Source organism: Acinonyx jubatus, chromosome A1 (assembly GCF_027475565.1).
Source record: "Acinonyx jubatus isolate Ajub_Pintada_27869175 chromosome A1, VMU_Ajub_asm_v1.0, whole genome shotgun sequence".
In the NCBI taxonomy this organism is placed as follows: Eukaryota; Metazoa; Chordata; class Mammalia; order Carnivora; family Felidae; genus Acinonyx; species Acinonyx jubatus.
In genome coordinates this window covers 20335332-20358559 of record NC_069380.1, presented here as the reverse complement: position 1 = coordinate 20358559, position 23228 = coordinate 20335332, and the positions used below count along the sequence as shown (strand labels likewise).

At 43.6% G+C, this 23228-nt stretch overlaps 1 protein-coding gene across 1 annotated transcript; it reads right to left on the bottom strand.

The window, feature by feature from the left end:
- Positions 1-513: 513 nt before the first annotated feature.
- On the bottom strand, positions 514-19650 carry DLEU7 (deleted in lymphocytic leukemia 7). The gene is given in 5 exon segments (XM_027064459.2): positions 514-982; positions 17188-17320; positions 17322-17384; positions 17386-17637; positions 19466-19650. Coding segments are annotated over 5 exon segments (900 nt in total). The 3' UTR covers positions 514-715.
- Between the last annotated feature and the right edge of the window lie 3578 nt (positions 19651-23228).

Below are 23228 nucleotides of genomic sequence, written 5' to 3'. Positions count from 1 at the left end.
AGAATTTCCTACTTCAATTGGAATATTTAGAAACAGTAAGAAGAGCTACATGTTTCCACATGAGACTTTAATAATACTGTACTTTGTATTTACATATCATATATCCTTGGTACTTCATAGCTCATTATCATTATAAATTTACAAATCAATACATGAATGCACAAGGCTTAGAAGCAACTCTTTTCTTGTCCAACAGTAAGTTATTAATGCCAGGATTGGAACTCCTAATTATTGACACATGTGGTCCTACAACATCTAAAGATCATTTTCATAACATGAAATGAAGTGCTCAGTAAGTAGAACATATCAATTATCAAATATCCTGTTTATTCAAGATAATTTTAAGAACCATGAAGCTTTAACCACATAACCATGTATAAATAACCATATTAAATAACCATATTAAACCTCATAGGCCCACATTAATATAAGTATAGATTAATGTATCATTTGATCAAAACTAATCCTTCTGTGGATTGGTAAATATAAACATATATGATACAATCAGCTCTGCCAAGTGGAATACATTTCAATCAAACAGTAAGCAAATATATCAACATACTTAAAAATGTGGACTACTGCTTTAAAAACCTGTCACCAACATTCTGTGATTCTGAAGGGTACAGATGCCACTGGTCAGACTGCTATATATGTCATCACCTCTCTCCTTCCTGGGAATAAAAGCAGCCACTGTCTGCTGATTCAATTAGGAATGTCAGGTACCCAGTCCTCTTAGCAGTACTGGCTGTGGTTCTAATTCTGGTGTCTTGAGCATCCATATGTCTGGGAGATTCTGTAAGATCTGTCTCAAAGAAGCACAGGCTACCATGTGGGCATCTGAAGGAAGATTAGCAAGTGACTGAATCAGCTTCATGACTATTGTCTTCAAACACCGGTGGGCAGTATCCAGATCTCTGTCAAACTGTTGTCCTTGAATTTGTAGAGCCAAATGACTGCAGATGTGTCTAAACTCAACACGATCCTGAAATAAACAGCAAACACATACAATTAGATAGGTTATGGGACATTTGTTATGTTTTGTGTACCTAGCTTCCATTCCCATCTCTTCTCATCACAGGACCTCATTTTTTCTCTCAGAGAACCTCTCCCCTCCATTTTCAGCCTATGTGATTTGACTAAAGCTGACCCCAATTCTACAACTCCAGGGACCAGACCAATCGGAGACCACCCCCCTTCGGCCACTTGGAGTGGTCAGGAATGGACAGGTCTAACACAGACCAATAAGCCGCAGTTCCAGAGTGTCTGTTAGATTGTGAAAGAGAAGCTCTCTTTAACTGGGGCTTTTGGAAAGCATCTTGTCACTCTAAGGGGAGAATCCAAATGAGAATGAAGACAGCACAGAAGAAAGTAGAACAAAGGGATTAAAAGCGATTGATTCTAATTACATTGTCTGAGCATACTGACCCAGCAATACTTGAACAATAAACCCCAGGATTTTGGGGGTATCTGAGTCAATAAATATGCCTTTTTACTTAAGCCATTTGGAGTTGAGTTTCTGTTATTTGTTCCTAGCAGAGCTTTGAAGAATACACAGATAGCCTTTGTTGCTATTATTCCATATTCACTGTCTTCAAAATTCCAATACAGGGTTTGTATTTGATAACATCATCTCAAGAAGTTTCCAATACAAATTTAGAAAGAACAGTTCCCAGGTAGTTAAAAATAATGAAGTAACTAAACAGATTTTTAATCCCCAAATGGTTCACATCCTAAAATCCATTATATAGACATGGTATACTAAAATTATTCCAATAAATAATCAAAATTATTCCATCTCAGCGATAATGTTAAATAGATAACTTATTTTAAATACATGTAAATGACTCTCCACAGGCTTCCAGCTCTGGTAACAAGGCACACTTAGTTTCCCCGAAACTTTTGCTAACCGAATTCTAAATAAAATAGAACAAACATCCTTTCTGATATTGCAAGAAAGCAATGGAAATTCCTAACAGCCCAAGATAAAGGAAGAGTAGATTATTTGAGCTGTGCATCAATACTCATCAAAAAAAGAAAGTCGGTCTCGAGCTGGGTTTGGGATAGAGGATAAAGTCGCCCTGAGGATGCATAACTATTGACCTTTACTACGCAGCAGCTTAAGTTTGGAGCTGCCCTCTACACTCCATACCATATATACGTTATGGAAACACTCATGCTAAGAAATTAACTTAAAAAATTGGAACTGGGCTGAAATATCCACAGACACATTGGTAAAAGCAAACAAGAGCCTAATCCATGGGGACACATCCACAGCCCATGCCCCACAGTAGTATTCTCATAAAGCTTTGTCAAAGACAAACTCAGAATATGAAATTTAAAACATAGTCCACCATGATACAGTAGATACCAGTGCAGGGCAGGATTAAACTCCGAGTATTTCAGCTAGAAACTATACAATCTGTTTCAAGTGATTAAAAATATAAAAAGGAATCAAAACTATTTTAAGTAAAAACAGGCTTGAAAAAGAACCAAACGCCATTTCTAGCATGACAACTATCATGACAAATTAAAAACTCAATAGACAATTTATTGACCTGAACAATTTATTCACCTGAATAAACCTCGGAAGTGAGGAATGGTAACCTGGATGGTTAATAGGAGAAAATTACTCAGAATTCAAGATGAAAAGTCAGGCACGGGAAATATGAATGAGATGTTAAGCAACATGGATGACAAAATGATGAAACCCACCAGATGCACTTCCAGGAGAGACGAAAGAGGCTGGGGGAGAGGTGGGGAAGCAATATTCAAAGAGAAAAATGGATAAGAATTATTTGAAATTGATCCAAAACATGAATCCAAGTTCATGAACAGAGATTCAGGAAGTAAAATAATCCAGGAACAGAATAAGTTAAATGAGATTAAAATCTAAACTTATTAAGGCAAAAGTACTTTAAAAAAATTTTTTTTCAATGTTTTTTTTATTTTTGAGAGACACAGAGTGAGTAGGGAAGGGCAGAGAGAGAGGGAGACACAGAATTCAAAGCAGGCTCCAGGCTCTGAGCTGTCAGCACAGAGCATGATGCGGGGCTCGAACCCAGGTACCATGAGATCATGACCTGAGCCGGAGTTGGACGCCCAACCGACTGAACCACCCAGGGGCCCCAAGGCAAAACTACTCTTAAAGGCAACCAGAGAGAAAATGGCTGATGGCTTCAGGAGATGACAAGTCAGACAGCCAACTACTGAGCTACAACCACTGAAGACAGAAAGGAATGAGATAATTTTTCAAATAATTGTCAACATAGAGTGGTTTTTTTAGTCCAAATAAACTATTATTTAAACATCAGGGCAAAATAAATATACCTTCATTTAATAGCACAACAAGAGTTACCCCACTGTCCTATTTTTCTAGAGCTCTAATTCAGAAAGGAAATTTAATTCAAAAGGAAAGAATGAGATATAAGAAGCAACAGTGAACAAAGGAACTTAAAAATATGACGTGGATCTAAAGAACTGATTAGACAGTTAGCTAACAATGAAGTTGGGGCTTACAAAAGCAAGATGCTTCTAAGACGCTGAATAGGAGTAGCATGTAGGATGGAGTGGCATTCTGAGGCTTTGTACATATTCAGAGAAAAGTGGCAAAATTGATAAACATCAGACTTGTTAAGTATGCATGTGGGAAATGTCAGTGCTATCATTAAAGCACAGAAATAATACGTAAAGTTAAAACTCAGCAGACTTAAGAGGTATATTAAAACTTAATTGATCCTATCATTCGTCAGTAAAAATGAAGAAATATAAATCGAGGTGAAAAGAAAACATCAAATAAGCCACCTTTTGAAATATAGTGTTCACCAGATTGGATTTTTTAAAAAAATCTATTGGTATGTTCTTTATAAGAAACACATTTAAAACTAAAAACACCTAAAAACTTAAAACAAATGGATGCTAAAATATATACAAAGCAAACAGAAGCCGAAACAAAGCCAGAAAATTCATTATTGGGGATAAAATAAACAACAATTAATAAAAGAAATTATACCCCAAGATGTTACAACAGTTTTGTACCTGTGTGTGCCTAATATGATAATGTCAATTTACATTCAATCCACAAACATAAAAGCTGATTCTTACCCAGCTTCCTCAGAAACTAATAAGTCAAACAACAAAACAATCAATCAACCTTGAGAGAAAAGATGGAAACACTAATCACAAGATGGAAACACTAATCACAAGCTTGGTCCAATAAAGATAAGCAGATACACTTATTCTCAAAAACATACAGAAAAATTATGAAAGCTGATTATATTATAATAGGCCAAAAGCAAATTCTCAATGAATATCTAGAAGTCTATATCATACAAATCACAATGCAAATAAACGAGAAATCAGTAACATAATCTTCCCAGTATATATATGACTTAAAAGTCGACTTCTAAATAATTCATAGACCAGTGAAAGAATAACTGAAAATTTAAAATGTTTTATACTGAACAATTATGGAAACAGTAGATCGCGAATTTGTGGGATCCAGCTGCATTGAGAAATACATACACTTAAGGCTATAGACAAGTAAAGAATAATCACTGGAAAGTCATGAGCTAAGAATTCAACTCAATAATTTAGGAAAAGGATAATCCCAAAGAAAATGAAAGAGAGAACTGAAAGCTGAAATTAGAGTTTGGAACTAGAGTTTTCTTCCTAATTCTGTACAGAAAGAGAAGGTATTCTTCTCCCTAACAAAAAATGCTGTCACTTGGGTTAGAAGCACTTGGGCTTCTGGCAAAGTGTTTATTACAGAACATCTTCTGGGAAACAAAACAAACATTCATCTATTCGATTCAGCAAACCATGGCAAACCATGGCAGCAGGACCCAGGTGACTTAGGTGCTGGGATAAAGATAAACACAAGACACCACAGTTCCCTTACTCAACTATTCACGGACTCCCATGCTTCTTGTTTTGAATTCCTCTTTAAAGCATTCTCGTGCCCCTGCCTTTGTGTGTTGCTCCTTTCTGCTCAGAAGGTATCAAGGGGCTACTTAGATAATCTGTCCCCTACTTTATGGAGCAACCTATATTCCTGGAGCATATTGCTTGGGAATGGGAAAGTAGAGGGGGAAAAAAATGCCTCTGGACTACTTCCCCTAGATCCACATCAAGGGAAATTGTCCGCTTGCTTTATAGAAGTAATACAACTCTAAGTACAAAGTGGAAGGATCAAAGACAACATGCAAAGGGAAATTCAAAATTGAAGGAACCACCGAAATGTGTGCTGATGTGCGCCTATTAGTCAGTCTGCAAAGGCATTCATCACCCAAATAAGATTAAAATGCCTTTAAAAATATGTTTGTGGGCCTAAAATCTGAAGTCAATTTCACGTTTACTGTAAAGAATCAAAGAAGGCATCGTTTGAGGAAAGTATACATATAATAAAATTCCACTGCTGGGCTGTACTGGTCCCTGAGGCCCTGGGTAAACTTCAAATCCCTGGCAAGCTCTGCAAAGTCTCTTTATTTTACTCTTTTAGTACAGTATTTCTTTTTAATCCTTTCTCAAATATATTCACAGTCAAAGAAAACAAATTAATAGGCAAAGGCTTTCCATGGGACTCTTAAGCCAGGGGATGGAAAAATAGAGCAGGTGGTTGCTTCTCTTCCTTTCTGAAGGGTCTGAAGGCCAACTGTGGATCCAATAATCATGGCCTCCAACTAAACCTCTACTGATTCTGTTGCACAGGCAGGGGCCAAAAATTCACAGCATAGAGGCAACGGAATATTGAATGGCTCATGGGCTTTCAGTAGAAAATCACATCATCAATATTCGTGATGATTTCCTGTATGGTGCTTTCCGTTCAATGACAGAGCACATCCTCCCGGCAGCCTTTATTTGACAAGTCCCAGATGCTTCCAGAAATGATGTAATATCCTACGTGGGGTTTTGAGCACATTGTCAGCATTAGCACTATGAGCAATCTAAAAGCAGGTTTTGGAGCTTCCAAAGCCTTGTGTAATTTCAGACTCTGGATATGAAATGTATTGATTGCTACAGTGGTCCAAACTGATAGCCAGCATCTACATTTTATACGGACTCAACTAATCTACTGGGGTAATGGCCTCAGCCTGTTTGGCTCAGTTAATTTAAGTTAATAATTACGTTTATTTCAAACGTGTAAAATCTCCACTACATGCTTGCCCTCACTGGGTAAAAAGCATTAAGACATGAGTGACTTCTTTCTAAGGAGCTTCTAACCTAATAGGAGGATTGAGACACATAGAGCATATATCCAAATGTCTAGGGAAATGGGATGGGGGCTATGGTAAAAACACGGAAACCCAATCCTACAGAAGACAAACATTTATAGACTCATAATCCAAGCACTGCAGAGGGTTCATACGAAGCTCGTTCCGATGTGTGAATCCTTTCTATGGCTTACCTGGTGTCCCACCGCTTGCCACACTGGAGGCAACCTGTGGCTCTAGTCTTCAGAACATTTTTTCTTAATTCCTAGCCAAAGTCTGCCCTATAGTAGACAGAAGAGTGGCCTCCCGAAGATGTCTATGTCCTAATCCTCAAAACCAGTGAGCATGTTACCCTATGCGGCAAAAGGGACTTCATAGGTGTTAGTTAGGATGGGACAGCCCTCCAGGTATCTACAAAGACACCTGGAATGTGGGGTTGACTCCTTCATGAGCACTGGATTTGCCACCAGAGCCCTGGTTCTGCCCCTCTAATCGGCCATCTGCGGACAAGACATTTCATCTATGGAATAGTCAGTATTCTAATCTGTAAAATGGAAACAGCGACCACGTGGAGAGACCGTGAAGGTCAAATAAGCTTACGGTCCCACCAACTCTGCATTTATAAGGCACTCCATCAACCTAAGCTTGTGCATAGGGTACTCCTCTAGATGGTGATATCAGCAAGAAGGACAGAAGGGGAAGGAAGGACAGCAAAGCAAAGAAAAATATGTCCCATAGGAGTTGGGAATCTAATTGGTGAGATGAAACTATTTAAACTGTTCAGTAGAGATGTCACACAGGATAAGATTAAGGCTCAAATAGAGTGGTCGAGCTCACCTCATATCCATTAGGATGACCACCGTCAGAAAAACCTGAACACAACAAGTGTTGGTGAGGATGTGGAGAAGCTGGCACCTTCGGGCACCGCTGGTGGGAAGGGAAAGTCACCGAGCCACTCTGGAAAACAGTATGGAGGCTCCCCCCAAAAATGAAACAAGGAATTACCATACGATTCAGCAATTCCACTTCTGGAACATACAAGTACAGCCAAAAGACGGAGTCAGGGTCTCAAAGAGATACCTGCACATCCACATCCACAGTGGCACTCTCCACCAAGAGGGGGAAGCCAAGAGGGGGAAGCAGCCCAAGTGCCCGTTGACAAATCGATGGATAAACAAACTGTGGTATATACATAGGAGGAAATACTATTTAGCCTTTAAAATGTGCTATGACGTGAATGAACCTGGAGGACATTATGCTAACTGAAATAAACCAGACACAAGACGATAAATACCGTACGATTCCACTTATGTGTGGTACTTAGAGTCAAAGTCACAGAAACAGAAAGAATGGTGGATGCCAGAGCCGGGGCAGGGAGGAGAAATGGGGATTTGTTGGTTTGTTTTTTTTTTTTTTTTTCATTTTTAAAAAATGTTTATTTATTTATTTTTCATAGTAGAAGCCTTTATTTTTTTTTAATTTTTTTTTAACGTTTATTTATTTTTGAGACAGAGAGAGACAGACCATGAACAGGGGAGGGTCAGAGAGAGAGGGAGACACAGAATCCGAAACAGGCTCCAGGCTCTGAGCTGTCAGCACAGAGCCTGACGCCGGGCTCGAACTCACTGACCGCAAGATCATGACCTGAGCTGAAGTCGGACGCTTAACCGACTGAGCCGCCCAGGCGCCCCATAAGCCTTTATTTTTTTAATGTATTTTTGGGAGAGAGAGGAGAGAGCGAGCGAACGGGGGAGGGGCAGAGAGAGGGAGGGAGACACAGAACCTGAAGCAGGCTCCAGGCTCTGAGCTGTCAGCACAGAGCAGACATGGAGCTCGAACCCACCAACTGTGGGATCGTGACCTGATGTGAAGTCGGAGGCTCAACCCACTGAGCCACCCAGGTGCCCCTGGGGATTTGTTGTTTAACGTGTACAGGGTTTCGGATGTTCAAGATGAAAAAATTATGGAGATTAGTTGCACAACAATGTGAACGTTCTCTATACTGCTGAACCATACACTTAAAATAGTAAACTTTATGTTATGCCCTTTTTTTTTTTTACCACAATAATCTTTTTTTTAAGTGGTCAAGACCATCAGAGTTCTGTCCTGCCAGCCCTTGCAGAAGAAATGAGGCATCAGAGAAGTGGTGGGAAGACTGTACCGATATAATGAGACAGGTGATTCTAGGGAAAGCAGTATCGGCTCCCCAGGGAAAAGACGGCCCCCGCAATCAGAATGAATAACATGAGCTACGGCCTGAAGTCAAGGAGGGGCTGGGACTGGGAAGGGGCCAGTCTGAAAGATCTTTGTGCTCCGAACCAGGACAGAAATTAGTGTGCGAGCCTTGAGCGCCACAGTAACGTCTCTGGACTCTTCCAAGCGTGGGGATAACAGGGCGAGCCAGAGTTTTAAGAACGCTGGTCTGGCCTAACCCACTAGATGCAGGATCCAAAGCCAGGCTCCCGACACACCCTGTCTCACTCAGTCCTCACAACAGTCCGTGAATGACAGGGGTTTAGAGAGATCAGGCAATGTACCCACCTCGCACAGCAAATGAGTGGCCGGGCTTGAGTTATCCTCTATCCCAAACTCAGATGTTCATCAAAGACCCGCCCCCAGATCAGAAACCGGGCTGGTACAGCAGTGATTCGCAAAGCAGAGTTCACTCTCCAGGGCAGGCAGCAGAAGGGGGTGGGGGCCTGGATCCCCCCCCCCCCCCCCCATAGACGCCACAGAGGGCTGAGCAGGGATACCATGAAAGCACGCAGGAGAGGCACCGCACTAGCTTCGGGATGGAACAACAATGTCTGCAAGTGAATGTTTCTTCTTTGGCCACAGTCACTCTATTTTTCTTAAGGCTGGGTGTTACGAACCTCAAACTGGCATTGGTCACATACAAATTGAAAATTGGTCCATTGGCCCATCCCTCCTCCCTGCAACATAAATGAGAGGGTTTGGCTGTCTGGAAGACGTTCAAGGTGTGGAACCTTCTACACCCCATGCAAAGCCAACCCGTAGCTAATCAGACACCTCCTAGCTGGAGCTCACTCTTCCGCTGCTTGGCCCTCTCCTACCTGGGAGAAAGGGAGGTCTCTTACAAAAACTGCCCACTTGCCCTTTGCTGCCTTCTGCATTGCATTTATTAGGAATGCGTACATCTGGAACCCTGGAGCAACTGTAAATGCACCTGCAAAATCCAAAAGGGAAGAAAAGCTAAGCCTTTTTTTAGCTTCTTACTGAAAAGAAACACTCCCATCGAAACTGAAGGCTTGAAGGCAAAAAGAATCTGGCAGCAGCAGGTTCAAGGCTTGTTTTCTGAAACCAACACCAACGGATAGTAAAGTCAAAAACACAATATGACTTTATAGGCTCTACAATTCAGATAACTTTTAAGCAATCCATGAGGAAGATTTTTGGCTTTTTCCCTACCTCATCACCTTCAAAATTACTTCTAGATCTATAAAAACTAAAAACCAGTTCATATAGGCTTAACCTCCGCCTTTAAAATAAGTCCATTCTTTTGGAAACAGCAACATTTTAAGCTATATTCTCTTACAAGGGCCTCCGCAACCTTGTTTCTTTTCACATTTTCCTTTCTTGCTCCCCATGAACCTAATGCCCTCTACAGAGAGGATTGAAGAAAGAGCTTTTTCCCAGCTTTCTGGGATGAAGCCTGACCTTAATGAACTTCAGCTTGGCCAGCAGGCCGCTCTCTGCTAAAGGAACACAAACCCCCTCCCCCAGACCCATCACAACCTTCTGCACTGGATGTATTCGTAAAATGGGAACGCCATTTCTTTATTTAGAGGCGTGTTGTGAAAACCACGCTATCAGAAACAGTATACTACAAATTGCCCCTTGGTTCATCAACATCTGGCTTTGAACTACAAATTCACAGGGTCCAGAGCAGCCTCCAGTTGCCTGGACCCCAGGTCAATCTCAAATAGATATGCAACTGTGTAATAAAACACTCAGTGAAGAACCAAAGTATCTGCCAGTCACCATAAAAAGTCTATCGTCCACAGGAAATTAAACATTTTTACGTGTGGGGTACCCAGTTTCAACACTCAAAAGTAACTAAGGTTCCTTATGCATTTGCTTTGGGTATGGTGCCGTTTTCATTAGAAAAATCCAGTTAAAAGCACTTTGCGATGGATACAAGCACTTGATTCAGGTACGTTCACAAGGCAAACCCCAAAACTGTAAAATAAAGCACGGCAGCATTTCCAGCAAGATATTATATATAAGTAGTTTTGTTTTAGGGCCTTCCTGCCCTATCTTTCCCCAAAGTTTCATTTTGGAAGCATAAGTGCCCTGATTTTCTTATCATTCAGTATGAGCAATAACAAAGCTAGAGTTAAGCTACTTGAAGAGCAGTCACTGGGCCTTTTTGTCACAGGAAAACATGATTTTATCCCCAGTGAAGGGCAATTCTGTGGCTATGCTACTAACCCTATAACCCTGAGCATTTATTTCTTCAATAGTATGTTCGTAATTTTTAAAGGCACAGTTCCCACATTTGCAGAAATTGGCTTCACAACTCATGTTAATGAGGAAAAAAGCAGTCATCACCAATGTCTTCCTCTGAGTGACCCAACATTCACACTTGCAGTTTGCAAAGAACATTAGCAGAGACCGTGAAGCCAAAGCCAATGGTTTTATGACCACCACACTCGGTATGTAGAATGAGAAAACCAGCAAAGACTACTGAACATGAAGGAATGACTGCTAGTGGAATTAGCTCATTGAAATGAGTGAACCCACAGGCAGGTTTTTTTTAAGCTTTATTTATTTTGAGAGAGAGAGAGAGAGAGAGAGAGAGAGAGAGAGAGAGAGAGTCCCAAGCAGGCTTCACAGTATCAGTGCAGAGCCCGATGTGGGTCTCGAATTCATGAACAGTGAGATCATGATCTGAGCAGAAATCAAGAGTCTGACACTTAGCCGACTGAGTCATGCAGGTGCCCCTCCAAAGGCAAGTTTAATCTGTAACAGCAGGAATGTTCTCTTGCCTCCGAAAGTTGGCATCAGCCATAGTTTCCATGAAACTTGCTCCAGAGCAGAACTCTTGGAAACTGTAAATGGTTTTAACTCCTCAAAGGAAGACAGACAAACTCAATCAGAGTGACTTCATAATTGGCTTGGTTAATGGTGTCTATGTGAGTTGGTCATTTTCAGCAGCTCTTAAAATCCTAGACTGCGTGTTTCTATGTTTCCTTTGAGTGGTGAGTGCCTAAAGCATCCTTGATAGTTATTACCAGTTTGATAATGATTTCCTACATTTGTCTGGTGCTTTTTGTCACTATGTAAAGTGGCCATCACATAAAGAGACACACAAATGACCCAATATAATGAGCTAAATTGTGTCCCCCCACAAAAAAACTCATATGTTGAAACGTAACCTCTAGCGTGACTGTACTGGAAAAAGGACATCTAGGGAGGTAATAAAGGTTATATAAGCTCGTAAGGGTGAAGTCCTAATCTGATAGGATTGAGGTCCTTGTAAGAAGAGGAAGAGACATCCAAGATCGATCTCTCTCTCTCTTTCTGCATGTACAGAGGAAAAGCCATTCATGACATAGCAGGCAGTCTACAAGCCAGGAAGAAATCCCTTAACAAAACCCAAATTTGCTTGCACCTTGATCTTCAACTTTCCAGCCTTCAGGACAATGAGGAAATAAATGCCCGTGGTTTAAGCCACCCAGTCTATGGCATTTTGTTACGGCAGCCCACGCTAAGATACCCAGTCTACAAGGTGACTATGTAGTCCAAGCAGTGTGCAGTGCACGGCACATACAACCATACCCCGTCAACTGTACACACTCATGTACTTGATTTCAGCATGATATTCATAGCCCCTCTCTAATTGATTTGGTAGAAAAAGTCAGCTAAAACCATGTTTGGATCGTGGGCCATGACTTCCCGGCTATGAGATCTTTAGCAAAATCCTAAATTCCTCTGAACCTCAGTTTCCTCTTGTAACAGGTATTTGTCAAGCTGATTAACTCTAGGCTCTCCAACAAATTTAACAAGACTCAGTACCGTGAAGCATTTTTTATCCACTATAAAGAATCTCACTTCATGTACGTTTGGCGTGTGTTTGATAATCTCTAAATATTCAAAAAGAATATTGTGTTGGATTCTTTAAGAAAAGACTAAAATACTATAAAAAATATCCATTAGTATTGTGCTGAGAGTTTCTCTGCCTTCGAGCCTAAAAATTTCACTTCCTTAATTAATCCTCAGTGGTTTGATCAGGAAGTCATTCAGTGATAACGTCTCTACGCTATTCATAAGAGACATGGGCTAAAGCTGACCTCTGGAGAGCAGAGGCTTCTTAAAAGTCTCCTAGGGTCATCCTGACTCTGCTTCTGTAAACTCAGAAAATTAAATAGAGTCCATGGGTCAGATCCATCAATATCAAGAATGCAACACAATAATAACAGTTGACAAGAACATGAGGCATCAACTTATTAATAATAATAATAATAATAGCTCAAAGGTATTGGGACTTTATATGGGCAGCCACTAGCTAAGACTTCATGTGCATTATCTTAGTAACCCAGTTAGGTTAGATCCCTCTACCCCCACTTTACAGGCAAGGGGATTGAGGCACAAGAAGGATACTCTGTCCAAGGGCCTACAGCAGGCAGTGGCATAGTAGGTTTGAAATATTCTGGAAGACCAGATCACCGAGCTGTGCTGCACTGTCTCTGCTTTGGGTCCCTGCTGCCTATCACCTGGGCTGTGGGCTTCAGGCCAAGTGAGTCCTCCTCTCTGTGGCAAGTAACACTGTGAAAGAGACCTGATGTTGGAGACATTTCCACACACTTCCAAGTGACACACAAGTGTTATTTCCATTAGTACAAGTCCTCCTGAAATCATTCTGTGTAGAAAATCAATCTGCATGTCCTTAATTTGAAAATATAGAAAACATGAAAGGAATTGGAGAAGACACACATAAATGGAAATATATTCCGTATTTAGGGATTGAAGGAATTAGTACTGTTAAAATAGCCATACGAACCAAAGCAACCTACAGGCTCAGTGCAATCCCTATCAAAATTCATGGCATACTTCAAAGAACTAGACCAAATAATTCTAAAATTTGTGTGGAGTTACAAAAGACCCCAAATAGCCAAAGCACGATTAAAAAAGAACAAAGCTGTAAGGATCATGCTCCCTGATTTCAAGGTATACTACAAAGCTATACCACAATGCTGGTGCAAAAACAGACACACAGATCAATGGAACAGAACTGAGAGCTAGAAATAAATCCATACATATATGGGCAATTAATCTATGACAAAGGAGCCAATAACAATGAAGACAGGACAGTCTCTTCCATAAATGGTAATGAGAACCTTGGAGAGCCACAGGCAAAAGAATGAGACGGGGGGGGGGGGGGGGGGGGGGGGACAAAACATAGGCAGTAAGCTCCCTTGACATCAGTCTTGGGACACATCTTTGTGGATCTGACTCCAACAGCAATCGAAACAAAAGCAAAAATAAATGTGACTACATCAAACTAATGAGATTCTCCTCCACAAAGGAAGCCATCACCAGAATAAACGAGCAACCTATTGAATAGGAGAAGATATTTGTAAATCAAACATCTGAGAAGGGGTTAATATCTAAATATATATAAAGAACTCATACAACTCAACAACAAAAAAGTAAACTACTGGCTAAAAAACGCGCAGAGCATGTGAATAGACATTTCTCCAAGAAAGCATACAGGTGGACAGCAGGCACAGGAAAAGATGCTCAACATCATTAATTATTAGAGAAATGCACATCAAAACCACAGTATCTCCTAACACCTGTTACAATGGCTAGTATCAAAAAGACAAGAAATAGCAAGTGTTGGTGAGAGCGTGGGGAAAAGGGAACCTTTGTGCACTGTTAGTGGGAATGTAAATTGGTGCAGCCACTTTGGAAAACGCTATGAGGATCCCTCAAAAAATAAAGAACAGAACTGCCATAGGAGTCAGCTCTTCCACTTCTGGGTACTTATCCAAAACATATGAAAACACGAATGTGAAAAGATACACGCACCCCTGTGTTCACTGCAGCATTATTTTTAATAGCCACGATATGAAAACAACCTAAATGGCCATTGATACATAAATGGATAAAGAGGTGGCTCCACACATACACACACACACACACACATAGCCATAAAAAATAATAAAATCTTGCCATTTGCGACAGCATGGATGGATGTCACTAAGCTAAGTGACATAAGTCAAACAGAGAAAGACAAATATTGTATGATTTCACTCAGATGTGAAATCTAAAAAACAAAACAAAAGGACAAACAAAATAAGGCAAAGAAAAAATCAGAGATACAGAGAACAGACTAGTGGTTCCAGAGGGGAAGGGGGTTGAGGGGTGGGTGAAATGGGTGAAGGTGGTCAACCGTGTGGTGATGGGTTGTAACAAGACTTATGGTGGTGATCACTTTGTAGTATATACAGATGTCAAATGATAAAGCTGGGCACCTAAAACTTACGTCACAAAAAATATATAGAAAGACAACTCTTCCGACTTTTTCGAGTTAACACCAGTGATAATGAAACCAACTCTGCATAACCAGCCCCCTGGAAAGACAAACTACTGTGTCCTTAAGTCTGAGTTCTTTATAATCATTACTCCACAACCAAATGGAGATACTACCTTCTCTCCAAATAGAAAACCAAGAAAAATCCCAAGATGTTAGTTAGCCAGGAGGCAAATCATCCAGAGAAACCTCTGCCTGTTTCTCTCCCTTCTGAAAGTACTGGCTCTTCTCAGGAGCTCTAAGAACTCACCCTTGCAGGTGAGCAGCAGACTCCGGGAGTAAGAAAGTTGACAGCTCTGTTCCTAATGAGCACTCTGGACACTTCTAGAAAGTGGAAGCAACACATGCAGATGTCTACTTGTTTTCTCGGAAGGTGAATAAAGGACTGGGACTCAAGGTGCAGGGAGGTAAGGGAAGCTTGAGCAAGTTTATGGACTGAGGAACCGGCAGAGTGCAGGCAGCAGAGACTATATGGATGAGAAGGGAGTTGATAGAACGAGGTCCAGGGCAGATGAAGGATTTGCTCTAGCAGCTAAGAGGAAGGCTACTTTGGTTGGGGGTCAGGGGGACCAAACAGCATTTCTTTATTAGCGACGAGAAGGAGGATGAGTGGAAATGAGATTTTTCAGGTCGAGAGGAAGCTATTTGTGTCTGTCGGCCTCCATTTTCTCGGAAAAGGAGTGAGGGGGTTGAGGTTTGGATAAAGAAAGCTTGAGGACGGTGGAACATGTTGAGGACAAAAGTCAAGTCGAAAGCGTTAAGAGGGTCACCAAGTAGAAGTGACAGCTGGGTAAAGTTCTGGAGGTGTGATCTGTAGGCCAGAGCAGAGAGCTCAGTGCGTCTGAGCTGGGTCAGGCCCTCGGACCACGGTCTCTGACCTGACCCCCAAACTGCGACCTCCCCAGCTGTGATTTATCCAGGGTCAGGTCCTCGCCTCAGTCATTTCAACAGTTGCCTTTGCCTGCAAGACGATTCAACGTCCTCTGCGTGACACACAGGCCTTTTGCCACCTGACCCCACTTACATCTCCAGCATCCTTTTATACCTTCTGCCATAGCGAGCTCATTTCAGTTCCCCCAAAGGCCCAGGCCCTTTCCTTGCTTCCGGGCCTTGGATCACACAGCTCCCCTGAAATGTTTTTTCCCTTTCATGTCTGTGAGGCAAGCACTCATTTTGTTTCTTAAAGATCACTTCCTCTGAGAAGCCTTCTGAGATCACCTAAGGTGGAACTCATCACTCGGCCTCTCCTCTTGCCAACCTACCTGTGCCCCAGATAGGTTCCTGACATCACACAGCACTTCCTATTCGTCAGTTCTAAGATGCACCTCTTTTCACGAAGTTTCAAAAATCTCGGAAGTGGCAATACATCTCAGAAACGGCGCATCATAGTTTAACTGGCAGGAGTTTTTATTTCTTTGGGGTACCAAATACAAGGTGCATTTCGCACGAGAGAGCATTAGTGAAATGCAGCTGCTTTTTTAACTTTCTAACATGAGTGGAGCAGCACTTCCCATTTTTGCCCCAAACCCTGGCTTGTAGAGCAAGAAAAGCAACTCTCGAGGAGGGCTCTAGGCTTTCTTCAACATCCCTCCCTCATTTCCTTCCGCTAGCCGCCTGGGAGGCAGCAATGAAGCAAAACTGGAAAGCCAGAAGATCTCAAGATCCGTGACCTTCAAACAATTAAGGTTAGTTAATGACAAAGCGGAGACTGGATCCCAAGCCCCCCCAGGTTTCCACAGCCCCACTCGGCCTGAGAGGCGGCCGCTATGTTCCCCGGCTCGACTGACTTAACAGTTTGGTACCATAAGAGGAAACGTGCCCTACAGATATGAGCTGCGTGACTTAGCAGGAGTTTAGCATTAGTATTCACGCTTCAACACCCGAAACCCACCCCGCTCTCACCCCACTTTATGAGAATTTAGGTTGACTCTGTAAGGCCTCCGAACTCTGCAGGGAGTTGGATTTATGCAAAAATAATCGTGAGTCTTAAGTGTGAAGGAACTTTAAATAAATCTAGGTGATTTTGTCATGCAAAAGACAGAGGGGACCTCATACGTGTATGCAAGGCTCTGGAGAAAGGGCTATTAATTTAGAAGGGGGGGCAGGGGGAGCGGTCCTCCATCCACAGACCGCTGCACATGTGGAAAGGGCCTTCAGCTGGAGCAGGAAGCTGATTTATGTGAGAGACAGAAAGGAGTTCCAGAGGCAGGTTTTGGCAAGGCTTCCCTGCGTCTCGGCTCCGCAGTCAGGTGGGCTCCAGGTGGGCCCGAGTTCCTGGACTCAAGTCCCCGGGGGTGTCGCCTCCCGCGTTCTCTCTCGCTCCGGCGGAAGGTCTGTGGCCAGCGCGGCCTCGCAGTGGGCGGCCCCGCCCTGCCCGGGGATCCTGCGCCCCACGCGGGTGCGGGAGGCCAGACTCGCCTTCGGATGGTTGGGGAAGGACCTCTCCTGCAGGAGGGGGCCCAGCAGCGTCTGCTCCACGCTGACCAGCTCCGAGGTCGAGGCCACCACGCGCGCCAGCGCGCTGCGCATGCCCATCTGGGCCAGGGTGCAGCTCCGCGCCCGCCTCGGCGCCTCGCACCGCTTCCGCTTCTGGGGAGCTGACCCGCTCCCCAGAACCCCCCATTCCTGCCCTCCCCCCATCCTGGCGCCCCAGGACAGGCCCGGCCGGCCGAGGGCCTGCCTATGCGACGCGCTGGGGCGGCGGACACGTGGTCTGGATCGCGTGGGCTCCCGGGGTCGCTGGGACCGTCCCCTCAGCTCCACTCCTGCTGCAGCAGCTGCAGAATCTGCAGAGCCACCATTTGGTGGCTGATGGAGGCCACTAAGGGCGCGGGGCTAAGCCGGCTTCCCTGTCGGCGGCTCCGCGCGCTCCGCGGGCAGGTGCAGCAGTGAGCGAGAGGCGGGGGCGATTGGGGTCGCCAAGGTCACATTTCCTAACCCGCGGCCTCGCGGCCCCCTGGCCTCTCCCGGGTGGGGCCGGCCCCGCCCGGCCCCGCCCCCGCCCCCGCCCCGCAGTGGGTGACCCGGGCTGGCCGCTGAATTCGCTCCGTCCGAATGGGCGTGGGCAGACCCAAGGCTGCCCGAAGCGCTGCCTCTGTGCGCTCGAAAATCAGCCAAATGCTGAGCGCTGGTTTTACATCGACTTTGCCGGGGGGGGGGGGGGGGGGGGGGTGGGAAGCGTGCTGCTTTGAGCGGATGCATCTACCTGCAGGGATGGCCCGCCCCCATCTCCTTTGAAAGAGGCCTGTCAGTGACCATTCGTGCTGCGGGTGCTGGAGGTGGCCGGTGAAAGACCCGCCCCGATCAAAAGTGCGAAGAGCCAGAGAAAGCTCACGAAAGGAAGACTGTGCCTGATCATGCCCCCCCACCCCCTTTCCCAACCCTGAGAATTTTCAGGAACTTCGTCAAGGCCTTGTGTTCCCCCAAACCAAACAAGGGGACTCGGGTATGGGAAGTCCTGCCCCTCTCTGCCTTGCCCCATGCCACGTGAGCTCAGAGGATCTGACCCCTAAAGTAGCATCAGGGCACAGCATGGGGGTGGGGGGGCGCTCCTGAAGTGACTGGGGAAGCGCGGGTCTGGTCGCTGCCCAGATGAGGGGCCTAAATGGCTTTGTGTGAAAGTCCCAGAGGACAGGGGCAGGGAGGTTTGAAGCTAAATCCTTTTACGAGCCATGAACCCCGAGACAGCTGTACAAATAGTTGCTGCTTTTAATTAAACTTAACTTCGCCGCGTCCTTGACTTAGGAGAGAAGACTGGGACATTTAAGCTTTGATAGATTGGAAACTATTGGTGTGTGGTTACATGTTAGGAGGGGGGAGAAAAGCAACACACGCTTGAGGAGAATGGTTGGAAGAGTGTTACAGAGCAGCATGGTCTCCGCTTTCTTCCTGCATGGGAAACTGTTTGCATAACTTAGCAGGTAAGGAGGGTACAAGCCCAGGGACAGACACATAGACCCTAGCCCCGGGGGAGGGGGGGTGATGGAAAATGGGATTTCATTCTTCCTTTAGAAGGGAGAGTCCACTCTTGGTGCCGTCCAGTAAGAGCTGGAGAGACCTTTGTGTGGGAAGGCTGCTCCAATGAGTCTGTTAGTCTAAAGGGGAGTCCTCAGAGCTATGGGGTGAGATTCAGGGTCCTTTAAGGTTTCTTCAACTCTGGGATAACATGACCCCATATAATCCTCCCAATTCTCCAGCGAAGGTTCCTTCTAGTTCTCAGTGTTTTCTTCGCCTATGAAAACAAATCTGAATGCCAAGGTAAAGAAAACCTTTCTTAAACAAAAACGAGCATGTTCACACTAATTATAACTAAGTAAAAATGCATGTCTGTGCATTGACAGAAAGGAAATTACTTTGGAAGGAAGTAAATAGCTTAACATTGATGAGATTCTCTTGATGAAGTTACTTAAGTTCATGATGAAAAATTAAAAAAAAAAAATCTTTGAGTTTGTGTGTGTTTTAGTCCTCAAACATTGAAATACATTAGGTTTAGCGGAGACTGACCAGGAATAGCAAAAACTAAGCCCTAATTTGCACAGAGCACGTCAGAACTCCAGGCGTGCTCCTCTTTCTAGATAGGCAGGAAATCCAGCCTCGTGGGCTCACTCGTCTGCTATCAAATGGCTGACTGCAAAACCTTCTTGACAGACGAAATTCCAGCCAACAGCAAAATTGAAATGGCTAGACACAGCCTGACCTGAGGCCCCACTGTTCTACAGAGCAGGCTGATTCTGAGACCCAGGAGACCAGCTGAACTTCAGGGACTATGAGAGAAGGGGCCACAGAACCGTGGGGTCCAGGGGCTGGTACATACTGCTTATACTGTCTGGGTTTCCTCGTATCTTTTAGAGAGCCCTGGATCGCCCGGCAGCTCAAGGCCATCTCCGGCATCTGTCTTAGCCATGGACCACATTTTTCTTTGCTATGACCTTCTAATGGCTGATGTCCCAAAGCTGGAGATATGATGCCCTAAGTGAGGAAAAGTATTCATAGGCTTATTGAGATGGGTCAGCAGCACAGCAGATCTACCTTTGGTTTAAACACCCCCAACGTTACACATGCTAGGCTACCAGACCAAGCAACTAATTACACACTCCCAGCTCACTATGGTGACAGTTTGAGGCCACTGTGTAACAGAAGGCACACTCAAATCGGATGAGGTACTGGACACCAGATATTGTTGCTTCACAGTATCTGTTTCACTCTTTAATGGAAACAACACCCTCATCACCCAGTAGCTATCCGTCCTCCTCCATGCTCAGTCCGTGTAGTCAAGTAGGATGAAGCTGTCCCACTGCACAAGTGGACAGGGGCATCTTAGGCTGGGGCCACTTATACATCACATTCTCATTGTGAATGATCAGGAGTGGGCACATGACCCAACTGGAGCAAGTATGACAATAATATTTAGGATGCCTTCAGCTGAATGTACTATGTCAAATAAAATGATGGAACTAGAGGACAGTGTGGACCAAAAGATGAAATAGCAAAAAAAGGTGAATTCCTCTTTTAACAAGAAACCAATATAAAGGCATTTAATCAATCAGAATAAGCTATTGTCTCAGATCACACACCTTAAGGTAGGATGGCTCCAGGGTTGGTTAATCTCTAGGGGTGTCACATCTCCAGGCATGCTCCTCTTTCCAGATACCCTGGAAATCCAGTTTCATGCAGCTAATCCTTCTTCTATCAAATGGCTGACTGCAATGATCCCTTGTGGATGTGGAACTAAGAAGAAGTAAGCTCTGGAGCTTCTGCAGCCATCTTGTGAGTCTGAGGGATGAGCCTGTCCAGGAAGGAGCCAACACTCCAGAAAGAAGAGCAAGGGGTCCATAGAGAGAAGCCAGTGGCCTTACAACACACGTGAGCCCTACATTTGGCAGCATAACAAGATGACCCCACCTCTGAGCTCTTCAATTATATAGGCCACTAAAATCTCTTTTTGTTTGAGCCCCTTTAGGTTGAGTTTATGGCCTCTTGCAACAGAAAGTCACAATGAAAGCAAATTGCTTCACATAGCTTATAGGGTGGATACGATGTTACAATGTTAACAGGAGTGATCCTGTAACCCAGTGCCCCTCAGGCAAAACACTGCTAAAAGGTCCTTCCAACCAGTTCCAGCAACACCTCTGTCATTCACCTCAACTTTCTATTACTTCAGCACTCGTGGGGAAAACTCTTGGAGCAAGTCCAGTATTCCGGACAATTGATAGGAGCATTATGAAATGAGCAGTGGAAACACTCATGACCCTGGGTGATGTGGGGTGAAAAGGAGAAGAGGATAGAAAACTTGGTGAAATGAGAAGCAATATTCTATCTGTTAAGAAACATGATAGAGTGTGGTTAGAGGAATACGTATTCCGGCGCCTCTGTTCATCCGAAGGTCCTTTTCCACGTGAGCAAAAGATAGGAACTTCTTTCTTCTTTTCTCTCTCTCTTTTTGTTGTTTCTTCTATTGGCATACAGTCAATGCACAATGTTACACTTGTTTCTGATGTAAGGCGAGTGTTAGACATCTCTACACGTTCCACTGCGCTCACCAAGAGTGTAGCAAGATACGAACTTGGATGTGGAATCTTGAAGAAGCCTGGCACAGTGAGGGGAAGGGAGGTGCAGCTACATGAAGCCTTCCTCAAAGGACTTGGTAGAGCCCAGATACATTTGAGCTCTCCTTATATACTTTGGCACTTTTCTCCAAAAGGGATCCAAGAGCATTCCAGAAATGGAGCTGGTAACCTTCAACACACCCTGGCAAAGTTCATAGGCGGGAGCAAAACAAAGCATGTCCAAAGAGACCAAAGAGTTATTATTTTTGAATGAAAATTATGGTTGAGGAGAAACAGATGCTGAAGAGATATCCCAAGATAGGAAAATGTAGCGTAAAAGAGAAAACAATGGCCCTAGAAAGGATGGAAACCTGAAGAAGAAAGAGCAAAAAAGATCAAATTCCCTTTGTAAACATACAATTGTAATGTTTGAATATGCCAGGTCATAAAAATGCACGTGCAACTCCAAGTTTGGCCCAAACATTTGATTTTCAGAAAAAAAAAGAAAAATGCAGTCCCTGCCACGAAACCTCTGAACTGCCAAAAACAATTGTTTACATAGGGCAAAGTGTTTTCAGGACATCATATACGCACTGCCTGCCCAGACCCTATTAAGCTGGTGAAGCTAAGTGAAGTTTAGTAAAACTGAGTGGAGAAAAAAAAGGGAAGTGTAGTAAAGGGAGGGGGAGAAAGAAGAAGTTTAAAATGCTGAGTCTCACCTGACTGTGCCGACATAATCTGATGTGCAAGTCACATCCTCACCAGAAAATGCAATTCTTTCTGGACATGTAAATCATTTTACTTGGTTCTGTCTTTCTGATAAATTTACCTCCAGGAGGAATTCTTGATGTTGGCAGGAAAAAAAAAAAAATCAAAAGTGGATTTTAAAAAGCACAGATAGGATTTTTCCTAATTCTTGTAGCTTTGGTGGATGATTTTATGTTGAAGAGTGACAGAGTTGTTTTGGATTTCATGCTGCCTACACATAATTTCAACAAGACAACCTGGCTGGGTTTCCCCTTCAATTTCTGATTACAGAATGTAACCCTTGAAGAATAACCTTTCCCTTGGAGGAAAAAAGTTAAAAGCTGCTTAATTCCCTGAACTATTTGCAGGTTCTTTAATGTTAGGGGCGGGGGGCTCGTGAGGATGTGACCACCCTCATCACTTCCCATGACCATCCTGTATTTCCAGTAGGTACTCTCTTAATACGATCTAAAGAAATACACTACTCCTTTCCTTATATTTATCCTCATTCCCCGATGCATTTTTTTTTCTCTAAGGAATTTTCTGTTCCTGTTCCTCAATTCCTCTTCTGTCAGGCTTTATGGTGGAGCAGGCGTTGGCGTTTTTATCTACGTTCTCATTTCCTCCTCTCTCCCTTCTATTTTTCCGGAGCTCTCTTTCCTAAGACAAATAAAAGAAAGGAGGGGCAGGGAGGAGGGATTTGGGGAGGTACACAGTTCTGTACAGCGTTCGCTGCAAGATCACTATGCTTATGTCTCTGCGAAGTCAGAACTTCTTACTGGGAGCTTCAATCCGGTTTCCAACTCTTAAACCCTGCGTGAGGGGAGGGGGATCTCGATCAGTTTCGAGAACTGGATTAGTGCCTTCCCACATTGGCAATCTGTGTTAGGGAAACAAGAGAGGCTGACAGATCTGCTTGTTTTATTTGTTTGGTCATTTCAAACCTTTGTTTCAAAATATTATTGAGAACAGTCAGGAGAGTTGAAATAAGGTAAAAGACATTTTAAAAATAAAGATTTGTTGAATATGACTGGAAGCAATCCATTTTCCCCCCCTTGGAGGAAAAAGATATAAACTATTTTAAAACTTCTGTTTACAGAAAAACATGACATTGCGTATTTTGGCATTACGAATGTCTGTATTTTAATCCTCATCATCTGTTTCTTT